Here is a 12141-nt window from a genome sequence, read left to right as displayed (position 1 = left end):
TATAGACATGGGTGCTTTTTTTAGACTTATTTGTTTCAATTTACTCAAAATTTGGATTTGCTATAATAATCTGTCCTCTGGTGCACAACCTCAGATACATTATGACCGAAGAAGTCAGGGGCAATAGTTTGATTAATGTGTTCAACAGACTGTAAGACGCCTTTCCCAATAAGGTTAGAGATTTATTATGGGCTCTGAGCTCAAAACATTTTCACTGCAGAAGCTCAGCTGAGAATGGCAGCTGAAAACAAGCCTTTGCTGCTGTAAAGGTCGCCTCCACTGTGGAGTTTCGTTAAGAATTTAAGATCTGTCTGACTTGGATCATGACAGCAGGTGGAGCAATGTTGCAAAGGACCACTTCAGAAGAAAAGAGAATAGATTGAAGCTCACCAGGATGCATGTCTCTATTCATATTGCAAGATTTCCCCCACTGCACCTTCATGGTGTAACTTTTTCTCTTCAATCAACATATTTTTTACTTTTCATATGGAACATTTATATTTTCCTTCACACTTAAGAGATACAGATTGATAACTTTTCTGAAGAAAAGTTCTGGTAACAATTTTAATTAATCTTGAATATTTAGCTATGTGATTTTTTTTTAAAAGTTTTTAGTATATGATTAGGCAGCTGCACCGTGTTTGACTTGACTCTATCAGGCTTTATTATGAAGTATGCTGCATATGTTCTTTAGTAATTGTCAATGCATTTTTTTATATTTAAGAAATAGGAAACAACACCTCTATAGAACCATTAAACCTCTGTGACAACATCTTGATTCATGAAAAAAAGTGTTTTTTCCCATTATGTTTTTCAGTCCCAGGTATCCATAACAGTTGAAGACTATGAAGACACCAGAGAGCCCAGAGAACCCCTCCTGTCCCGCACCGGCACTCACCGTAACTCCACCTCCTCAGAGCCCATCTCCACCTCCTCGCACACCTCGGACCACCCGCTGCTAAGGAGGAAGAGTATGCAGTGGGCAAGGCGACTGAGCAGGAAGGGGGGTCGGGGATCAAGTGGAGCTAAAGGGGGTCCTGGCTGCGCAGCGGAGAGGATCAGTCAGCAAAGACTGAATCTGTTCAGGCGCTCAGAAAGACAGGAGCTCAATTCACTGGTGCGAACCAGGATGAAACATTTGGGCCTTTCTCCAACTGGATTTAGTAAGTTCTAGTCTACAACTTACTTTTCTCCTGTATCTTTTGGAACTGCTGGACTTCAAATGTTACATACTTCTGCTTTTTGAGCGGATACGGCTCCTCCTGGTCTGTATCCTGTGCTGAGTTTATTTCCTGCCTCTCTAACCTCTTTTCCTCTTGTGTTAGATGGGATGACGGATCAAGGCAACAGATTGTCGTACATTCTCATCAACCCTTCCCCAGACACGAGGCTCGACCTGAACGATGTGGTGTAAGTGAAAAAAAAACCCCAATTTATAAGCAATGGTGCTGTGAAGTGAACCCAGCATGCAACCTGCAATTAGAATAGAATTCAATTTCCCTGCCTGTGCTTGATCTGCAGGTACCTGATAAGACCAGACCCCCTCTCCCTGGTGCCCAATCAAGGAAGCAGCAGGAAGTGCAGTGCTGGACTATCAGAGAGCCACAGGTTTGATACGCAGGATAGTACCCACCTGTGAAGGAGAAAAAAAAATGACTAAACTGAGAACACTGCCATGAAAAAGGGACCAACATGAATACAATCATGAAGAAGAAACCTACAAAAGAAGAAAGAGATTGCAGATAGCCACTGTATTTTCAGGATCCATATTTCTTTTTTTGTGCCAGGCAAGCATGGACCTTTTATATACTGATAAGAAAGTTTTATTTATGCACCTTCCTATTTTCAGCTGAGAACTGCGGACACAGAAGTGCATTTATTGAAAAACTTGATGTATATCTGTTCATGTGCATGTTAACTAACGCATCGTGTGCTGTATCTGCAGTGTGTATACACAGTGCCATAGGAGTTCACACCCCCTTCAACTTTTTTCTTATTCTGCCAAATGAATACAAAAAACAATACATCTTATTCATAACATTGTTTTGTTTTTTGTTGTTTTTATTGCAATAGTGTTCAGACTACTTTACTCTGATAACCCTCAATAAAATTCAGCCCTTCAGAATCCCCTGATGTTAAGCAAAACACACAAATTTAGCATACAACATGCACACAGGACACCCATCCTTCTGTGTTTGAATGGTTTTGCTATTCACACATACCTGTGAAAAGAAATTACCTTGCAAGCAAGATGAATTGTTGCGAGTTTTGTGAATTCACAAACTTCCAAAAATTGCCAAAAGCAAAAGGATGCATTAGTCTCAATGCAGAGATATTTTAGACCCATGAAAGGCAGTGATATGACCTCAACGCATCAACCAGAGGTGGAAGGCTGAAGAAAAACATACATGGCAGCTGGAATACCCTCTATTTCTTTTTATAAAATGAGTTTGTTTAGGTTCCTGCCGATCAGATTTGATAAGAGTTTGATTTATCAGTTAACTCTGTAAAACAAACCAAGAATGTGTTGTGACATATCTGTCAGGTTGTGTTGAGGTTTGAAGAGGACCCAAATGCAGAGATGGAAGCTGAGGTGGTTTCTTGCAGATTTATTAACAAAAAAGTGGCAACTAAAGCAAAAATCCCAAAATAACAAAATGCTTAAATACCAAAATCCAGGGGTCCATTTCATGAAGCAGGTTTAACAAACTCAGATTCACAGCTGCAACTCTAAATTGATCTAGCCTAATGTCGGGAGCTCTGAGTTTTCGGTTTCACAATGGCTGCTATGAATTAGTTCAATCAACCACTCAGAGTTTAGCACATGTGTAACAAGTATGAAAAGCCATTATCAATGAAACACCGATTTGATTAATCAGCATGACAACAGGCAACAGGAATTGCCTATTTCATCCCACTGGAACTAGATATTTTAATGCAGAAATGCAAAAAAATAATATAAAAAAAGGAGAATGTGTTTAAAAGACAGAGAACCAGCGCTACAACTGCAAAGAGGAGAAAGATGGCGAAGGAGAAGATTGTTGCTCGAGTGAAGGCGTAAGTTTATATGGAGTGACTATGGCAGGCCGTTTTTACATTTATTAAAAGCACTCCTCGCTGTTGTTCCATTTGTAGATCAGTAAAATAAGATCCTTCCTGATACAAATCACACTTCTTGACTGAATTATATAATAATATATTTTCTTAATTACATGTTTGTAGCAGAAACTGAATTTTAGAGAATGAGCATATACATATATATATATATATATATATATATATATATATATATATATATATATATATATATAGAAATGTTTATGCATTTTAAGTGGCCATTGTGACATTTATAAGCTTGACTGAATTTATTTATCCGAAATACATTTTTTCATAGTTAAAATAATACATTCCTTACTGGTAATATTAGGAATATGGAGACCTGAAATTGATTTATAGACATCCATAATGTTTATTCTAGATGTGGAGATGTCATTATGTTGTCATTCAATCATAATGCAGATGTCATTATGATTGAAATGGTCATTTAGACAAAGAAAACATTTTTTTTTCAGATATCAGGAATACATATTCAGTAAAACTAGTACATATGAAAATGGCTTGCCAAGTTATTGTGACCAGGATAATATTAAGGGTTTATTTCTTCAATGGTAGTAGATCAATGTATCTATTTAGGTGAAATATTCTGAAAGCAGGTGAAAATTAAGTCTAAAAATGTTTTAATATATAGAACCTGTGCATCATCTCATGGGTCCTAAGTGGCTGTTTGCAGTTGTGTTTTGGATGTTATCATTCAAATAAAGGGTTGTTATTAGCAGCTATCAGTCCCAGAGAATGGCTTCAGATTGTGCCAGTAGACTCAGTAGATTGTTATCATCGAGTGAATCCTAATCCTAACCCTAAATAATTAATTTTCCCCAGCGGAATTAATGCATCTATTAATGTGTAATTAAAAAAATTATTTCAGTAGTCTTCATGTACTGAAGATGATCCACATCTTGCTCATATAAACAAACCAAAAACAGGTAAAACAGCATGATTGGTTGTAAGGAGAGCGGAGACAGAGGACAGTCCGAGTTTACTGAAGAAAACCTGCTCCAGACCAGGTTAGCTTTGGGGAGAATGTTACTACTGAAAAAAAGGTTGAGGAAACTCTCTATTTGTGAACCGGAAAAGTCAGACATTCCCATTTTCAGGTTTAGACAGCTTATAGTTTTTGGTAAACCTGCTTTGTGAAACTGACCCCAGGAGACATCATGGAAAACACATATGAGGAGAAAAGAAACAATAAGGAACCAGCAAACAGTAACTGAAGAGGAGGAGTACAAAAGGGAGACTGAACAAAGACCAGGCTAATCAGAAGCTTGGGAGCAGGTGTGGACAGAAAAAACTAGAAGGGAGCTAGGAGGAGACTGACACAAGGGGACAACAGATGGTAAACAAGAAATACATAGAAATGAAATACAATTACAATAACACAAAATGGAACTAAAATCAATGAACACTCACAACAACCATGACAGTATCTGGTTAAAAACTCGTCATGGGAGGCAGGTACCCAATAAGCTCGAAGAATTGTACTGAATGTCCCTCCCTTTTGCGAATGCTTTTTAAAAGCCTTTCCAGACTGATACAGTGTAGGATTAAAAGTGAATTACACGTATCAATCTGGCTTATGCCAAGTTAGAAACACAAATGCATTTGCAAAAAACTTTAAACCTTTTGCATCTTTTTTTTCTTCACAATAATCCATTACTTTGTGTTGTTTTCACCTAAAATCCCAATGAAAAGTTAAAAAAAGTGAAGGTCTGTGAACTCCTTTCCTAGGCACTGTACTCAGAGTGGCATTCAAAATTTGGTTGATGCTTAAAATTTTGTTTTCTGTGAATAATTTTGTGACCTGAGGTTCATTTTGAGATAATTTCTCTAAGAATTAAGCGCAGATGATGGTAATTTCACATCAAAACTTTTTTGTTTGGGCTTTAAATTTAACGTAAATTATTTTCAGACAGCAGAAATAAATTAGGTTACTGGGATGGACTGTGTTAATTAAGTTGTTTTCCTAAGCTATTTTTTACTCTTCACAATATTTTCTACTTAAAGTGACCAGAATTTTGTGTGCCACATGTATTGTATCTGTGTGTGTAAGCGTGTGAATGAATATGATCGTGTCCTTTTAGAGCCTCAGCGAGACAGTGCATCCTGCATGTCAAAGGAATCTGTTGCCAAATGAACATCAAGATTTGTCCATTTTGTTGCATGTCATGAATTTTTTTAAGTGACATCAAAGTTTTTTTTGTTTTTTGTTTGTTTTTTTTTAAATACAGTTCCCATTAAGGCTTTTTCAGACTCTTTTAAAAGTGATATTTGACACTCACCAGCAGCGAGTGAATCCAAAGAGCACTAGTCTCGGTTATCAAAAAGATTACAGTCTCACATTGTCACCATCAGATAGCGGTGTTACTTTTCAGAAAATATCTTTGCTCATATGAGCTCTGTTGCAAAAATTCTGACCTGAATTCATCACTTTCGAGCTGTCTTCTCACCAGCTTTTTGTTGTCGTTGTGCAATGAATGGACAAAAAAACCTGGACATACTTAAAGGAATAGTACACCCAAAACATGATTAGCCTTCATTTTCTACTCACCTCCATGCTGAACAACACTCTGGAGTACTTTTTTGATATCTCAAATGCATCTGGAGATCTGGGAGGCTTCTTGCTGTCTGCTGACATTCAAATAATGGAGGTCCATGGCGCCCGAGACAGAAAGGTCCATAAAAGTCCACAAAAACGTGTCAATATTCCTCCATACTGCTCGTCCAATGTAATCCAAGTGTCCTGAGTGGGTAGCATCCAGAATTTACTCGAAACGAAGTCATTTAGAATGTTTTTAGAGCATAAACAGTAGTGTATAGGATTTCCTAATAGCGCCCCCATGCGCGCTCACGATTCTACGGAAGCCGGCAGACCAAACCGGAAGAAAGTGCGCATTCAGCGTCTGCTCTGCCGATAATGCAAGCGTAGAAGAAGAAATGTGCTGTTTACCTGTGCAAAGAAAGAAACAACGAAAGAAAAATGTCTGAGGACTTCAGTGTTGAGGAAGAGCATGAGTTCTTTGCCGAGCTGAATGCGCTGGTTTGGTCTGCCGGCTTCCGTAGAATCGTGAGCGCGCATGGGGGCGCTATTAGGAAATCCTATACACTACTGTTTATGCTCTAAAAACGTTCTAAATGACTTCGTTTCGAGTAAATTCTGGATGCTACCCACTCAGGACACTTGGATTACATTGGACGAGCAGTATGGAGGAATATTGACAAGTTTTTGTGGACTTTTATGGACCTTTCTGTCTCGGGCGCCATAGGACCTCCATTATTTGAATGTCAGCAGACAGCAAGAAGCCTCCCAGATCTCCAGATGCATTTGAGATATCAAAAAAGTACTCCAGAGTGTTGTTCAGCATGGAGGTGAGTAGAAAATGAAGGCTAATCATGTTTTGGGTGTACTATTCCTTTAAGCTGTAATATAAAAACTAACAGCTCTCCAATATATAATCCCCATCCCACTGCAAAGCTTTTAATGTTTGTTTCAAAAAGATGTTTATTCAGCTTTCAGTTTAAGATGACCAGTTTTCCAAATAAAGTTTTAATGTATTTATTGCTATGGATTTTTTACTTATGTATTAAATAATAGGTTTTTAATGTAGAGTAATTATATGTTTGAGCTGGTTTTCAGTCAAAATGACCTCTTATTTCTCTAAGGAATCAAATAAGTTAATTTTTAGCCTTTTAGATCAAATGTATAAATCAGTCTGTGTTCTGAAAGTGACTTTATAACAAAGCTGTTTTGTTTGTGGGAAAGAAACAGAAATGGTGCAATTTAGCAGGAAATCACACTAATATTATCAACATGGCCACTGTACATTGCTTAGAATTATAGCAGAAAGAAAATATATGACCATATTAAATGTACTTGATACTTTTTCATTGGTTTATCAGTGTTTAGTGTTGGATTGTGAAGCTGTGAACGGAACCGCTCAGAGGAAGCAGTTCTCATCAACACTTTCATGTAAATTCCTGTCCAGATGTTAATCTGACTGGGGTTTTTTTTTAATGCTGCTGAATGAAGCCAGAGTCAGGTTGGTCATTTCTACTTTAATGCTCTGACAACTGTATGATTCTAACACATCTACTGTCTCAGAGGGATCATGCAGTGCTGCACGTTGTCAGTCAAAGCTTTCTATATTTCATCCCCAGTGAGGTTAGCAAGTTTCATATTTTCTTCATGCTTGCAACAGGTGGTCCTTTGCTTCTCACGGCTTTGAAAAGCTTTGTGTCTTTATCTGACATGTTTAAAGAAAAAAATCTTTTTCATTTTTTATTGTTATAACAATAACTTTGCCAGAAAATAAGCTACTATTTTATAGAGAGAGCAGATTATGAATCTTATACTGTCAGAACATAAATCATGAAAAGGAAAGGCAACTTGATTTGTATAGCATCATCACTATGAAGCTGTTTACAAGAAAATAAAATTACCAGAGGTAAATAATATTAAATGCATGATTAAAAGGAAACAAAATAGGTGTTACATAGAAAAAAAAGTTAAATAGTTAAATATTTACACAAGATAAAAACAAAATGATAAACTTATCTTTTACCTGCATGCATAAGCTGCTGAAAAACTTTTATTTAGGTCTACATTTAAATTAGCATACATTTTCTGCATGTCTGAGCTGCTCAGCTTAGACACTTACTTTACACATCTAAACGTTTAATCAAAATCCAAATTCTGTTGTAAATTATTACATCACTAAATAAACAAACTGCAAAAAATAGTAAAAAGTAATCAATTCTAAATAGATTTTTAATTATAATTTTATTTGGGTTTTCAAGATAAATTTTATATGAATTTTAAGCTCTGGAATTTCTATCTTGCCTCTTTTTTGTTTTATTTTGGGGGTTTTCTTTGACAAACTAACCTCAGCTAGACTGGATGCTTCGGTTTGCTGATGTGTAGTAAAAAAAAATATTTGTCTTTTATCTCTCATGTTTTCCCATTTTGATTAAACTTAATTAACACAGCTCATCAGATTCTAGTGTCAGAAATATGAGACAAAATACAGTTTTCAAACAATGCTTTAATTTATCAGTGGGGGAAGCAACTAGCATCCAGAAATGGTTAAAATTATTTAGGATATCTGGATGCAAATGTTATTTACTTGCAGGAATGTAGAGGAATCTTGGCTTTTCTTTTACCCTTCTTTGTAGCATTGATTAATTCAGCCAAATGTTGAGGATTTTAACACTGGACGGTTTGTTTAAGAGCATGTTACTGCACCTTTACTGTAATTAAGTCTGCACTTTGAGTAGGCTATTCCATAACTACTTCAGCTTTGCCATTTAAACTTAGATTTACTGGTGTGCCTCAAAAGAATTGTCCTGCTGCACAGCTGGACATCAATGCAATCAACTGTCCTGCTGATTATAAGGCTGCTAAATTGCTCTTCAAGATTTCCTGCAGGAGAAATAACTCTCAGTTCCATTAATTACAGCAAATCTTGTAGGTACTGAATTGACAAAAGCTCTGATGTTGCTGACCTTGATTATCATCTGTTCTTGAATGCCTTTAGATTGGGGCATGACTCTTTCTTGTTATTTTTAATTTTTGTTTTGATTTTACCGGTCTGGTCTAAGATAAGATTTAATAAAACATTACAGTCAATTAATTAACAAGAAAGTCAATTCCTTTTTACAAAGGGCAAAAACGATTGACAGCATTTTCCTATCACAATAATGAAATAATCATTTGAAAACATCTTTTTGAATTTTCTGAAATGTTTTATCTGGTATCAAAATGCATCTGAAACATTTAAGCTTGCTGCTGATGCTTGTGTTTTTATCAGACAGGTCTGACCTTTGTAGCATGAATAAGTGCACTGCAGGAGGGCTCTTATGTGAGGGCAGCTGGTCTCAACTTGCTGATAAACAATGCAGTCCTTCTGGTCGAAAGGCCTCTCTATAATACCAGTCCTGAAGTAATAACACACAGGAAGCGATGTCATGGGTATGCCATTAAAAGATGAGATAGTTCCAAAACACGAAGCATTATGCAACATTAAAATTGTTATTTCATTTTCTTGGCAAGTGACCACCAGCTAAGTTTTCAAGACTTTTTTTTTTTATGCTCAGAGTACCAGTCCTTTTATAGGAAGCAATCAGCATTAAGGAGAAATATAATAGAACCATCTCAAAAAGCTAAAGAAATCCTGTAAGAATGTTTTGAGGGTACAGAGTGGGATGCTTTGTGCATGGAGATGACATCAGTGCAATGACTGAGTGTGTGATTTACTACATAAACAGTGCAGATAACACCGTCCCCGCCAAAACATTAAAATTATTCCCACATAATAAACCATGGATAAATAGTGATCTGAAAGAACTGTCCAACAAGAAAGAAGAGCCCTCTGGAAGGGAGACGGAATCATTGAGAGTAAACAGAGGCAACTTAGGGTCAAGATAAGACAAATAAAGAAATATATCTAGCAGAACAATATTAGAGATGTGTGATCAGGTATGATGAAGGAGTGTAAATACCTTGTGTATTTCAAGAACATGCTCAGCCTCCTTCCCTTCTGCCACAGTCAAATGGAGATCCCACCTTCCTTTCATCGAAGCTTGTTTTTTTCTTCCCCCTCTGCCATAGACCCTCCTGATTCTACTGTATGTGTTTGTTCTCAACCAAATCACAAGATGGTGCTGCTTCCTCTACTTTTCACCTGTATCTCTAAAAATCAATTAAAGAGGCAACTGGAGAGACTGACTTGTAAGAAGTCAACAAGTCTTGATTTCAGACCCAGAGTCCTGAAGGCCTGTGCAGAGCAGCTCTGTGGGATTTTACAGCACCTCTTTCACTTTAGCTTGACCCAAGGGATGATTTTAGTGATGTAGAACACCTCCTTGCTTTTACTGGTACCCAGAAAACACAGCCAACATTCCTTGGTGACTATAGACCTCTTGTCTTGAAATTCCACATCATGAAGGTCCTATAGAGACTTGTGTTGGTCCACCTGAGCAAGCAAACATGCAGCTATCAGGACCCTGCATCATGTTATTTTGTTTATTTCTCCTGTGCATCTAACAGGATTCAGTCTATTATGCTTTGTCAGAACATTTAGAAGGCTCAGATGGAGCCATCGACAGTTGTCTGGATCAAAGCCTACCTGACAAACAGACCACAGTTTGTTAGACTGAAGGGTCAGCTTTCAAATCAGGCAGTCGGCAGCACAGGAGAACCACAGGGGACAGTAATCTCAACTTTCCTTTTATTCTCTACACCTCTGACTTCCAGTACCAGGCAGCGTCCTTTCATCTGCAGAGATACTTAGAGGACCCTGACGTTGTTGGGTGCATCAAACTGCTTTGTGAAATGTCTTGAAGAAAATAACAATCAGATCCTGAATGTGAACAAAGTAAAGGAGATAAATGTAGATTTCAGAAGAAACAAGAACACATGGAATCCTGTTAGCATCATGGGATGGATCCAGTGGAGGTGGTGAAGGTGTATAAATACCTTGGTGTTCAACTGGACAACAAACTGGACTACAGACAAAACTGTGAATGTGTCTACAAGAAGGGACAGAGCTGACTTTAATTCTTATGGATGCTTGAGTCCTTCAGTATTTGCAGCAAGATGCTACACATCTATAAATCAGTTGTGGAGAGTCTGATCTGTTCTGCCATAATCAGCTGGAGTAACGGCATCGGAGCAAATGGCTTAAAGAAGCTCAACAAGTGAATAAAGAAGGCTGGCTCTGTTCTAGGAACTCCTATAGAAACTCTGGAGATCATTTCACAAGGATAAATTCTTCATAAGTGGAAAAACTTCACAGACAACAGTGAGCATCCTTTTCATTAGACTGCTAAAGAAAAACAGAGTGTTGTCAGTCAGAGCTTTCTTCAGATCCACTACAAGACAGACCCAAACACAAGATCCTTCCCTTCCTGCCTGCAGCTTTAAACATCTACAACAAAATGTATTGTAAACTATTATTTACAACATTAATTTCCCTTTTGAATAAATTAAATTAAATTGAAATAAATCATATTCGTCAAATGTTCTGTCGCTGCCCTTTTTTCTCCTTGCTTGTGTCCTTATCTACTGTTTGATTTGAAGCATAATGAAAGTTTTACTGCATGGGTGGAGGGACATGGGTGGAGACGACTGTTAGTGGAGAACTTTCTGCCGCCTTCATGAATGAGTTTCTCCAAATAAGGATGCAATGAAACAATGTAGAGGAAACAGTTTATTCACTGACAATCAGAAACATCAGCATTTCAGAGATTGAGTGAATTCTGGTGAAAGGAAATAAACATTGTTCAGTCCTAATCAAATACAAACCTACAATAAGAGATTAGATGTCTGAAAATACAGTAAAGCACAAAATGCTTAATAGCTCTCACAGGTTTGGGTTCAATATTTTTTTTCTGACCAACACATTTCTTTTGAGTAGAAATAATATTTTAATGCCTACATCAACAGCATGAAAACCTACTAAATTCTGCTCAACAATTTTAAGATGGGTTTGAAGATATTTAAGTCTCAATGAAGAAGACTATTTGTAAACTTTAACATAATGTTTCTATTACAAGGTAAAGAGAAGAACAAGCCAATTATTTTATCAAAGTACATCGCTTTTACTTTGTGGTGCTATGTTTGGGAAATCCTGTCTTTTTTATTGTAAAAAACATGAGGTTTAAATTAAACATTGCTTGAAATCTAAGTAAACCAGTGATGTGTATAATTAAGGAACGAATTGTAGGGTGCATCATCATATAATTAATTTGCTTAAAACGTATAATTTAGATAGAAGTAGGGGGATTGAGATGCAGATCATTAAAATAGGCAAGAATCACATTTTGATTTAAACCTTTATATTCTAGTTGTATATAATGTGTGGTGATATCCTTTGATTAACGGAATATTCAACCTTCTGCTAAAGTGGCCAGGAAGCTCTCATATAAGAGTATTTTTGTCTTAAAGAAATTCATTTCAGTGACTTGAAGCACTTGTAACACCTAGAAATGTTGATGTTATATTTTAGCCTGGAGAGACTCACACGAAGA

The 12141-nt window shown here is 36.9% G+C and overlaps 1 protein-coding gene across 1 annotated transcript in view; it reads left to right on the top strand.

Moving 5' to 3' along the window:
• Positions 1 to 1697, top strand: part of LOC119794843 (potassium channel subfamily T member 2) — a 51775-nt gene extending 50078 nt beyond the window's left edge. The window contains exons 28-30 of the mRNA XM_038302552.1: positions 818 to 1163; positions 1326 to 1410; positions 1522 to 1697. Coding sequence (XP_038158480.1) covers positions 818 to 1163; positions 1326 to 1410; positions 1522 to 1639 — 549 coding nt within the window. The 3' untranslated portion in view covers positions 1640 to 1697. The remainder of the gene's footprint in view (positions 1 to 817; positions 1164 to 1325; positions 1411 to 1521) is intronic.
• The last annotated feature ends 10444 nt before the right edge of the window (positions 1698 to 12141 follow it).

This window comes from Cyprinodon tularosa, unplaced genomic scaffold (genome assembly GCF_016077235.1).
Source record: "Cyprinodon tularosa strain WSP-4 unplaced genomic scaffold, ASM1607723v1 ctg495, whole genome shotgun sequence".
In the NCBI taxonomy this organism is placed as follows: domain Eukaryota; kingdom Metazoa; phylum Chordata; class Actinopteri; order Cyprinodontiformes; family Cyprinodontidae; genus Cyprinodon; species Cyprinodon tularosa.
The sequence above is the reverse complement of the archived record's forward strand: the minus strand, read 5'-3'. Positions and strand labels throughout refer to the sequence as shown.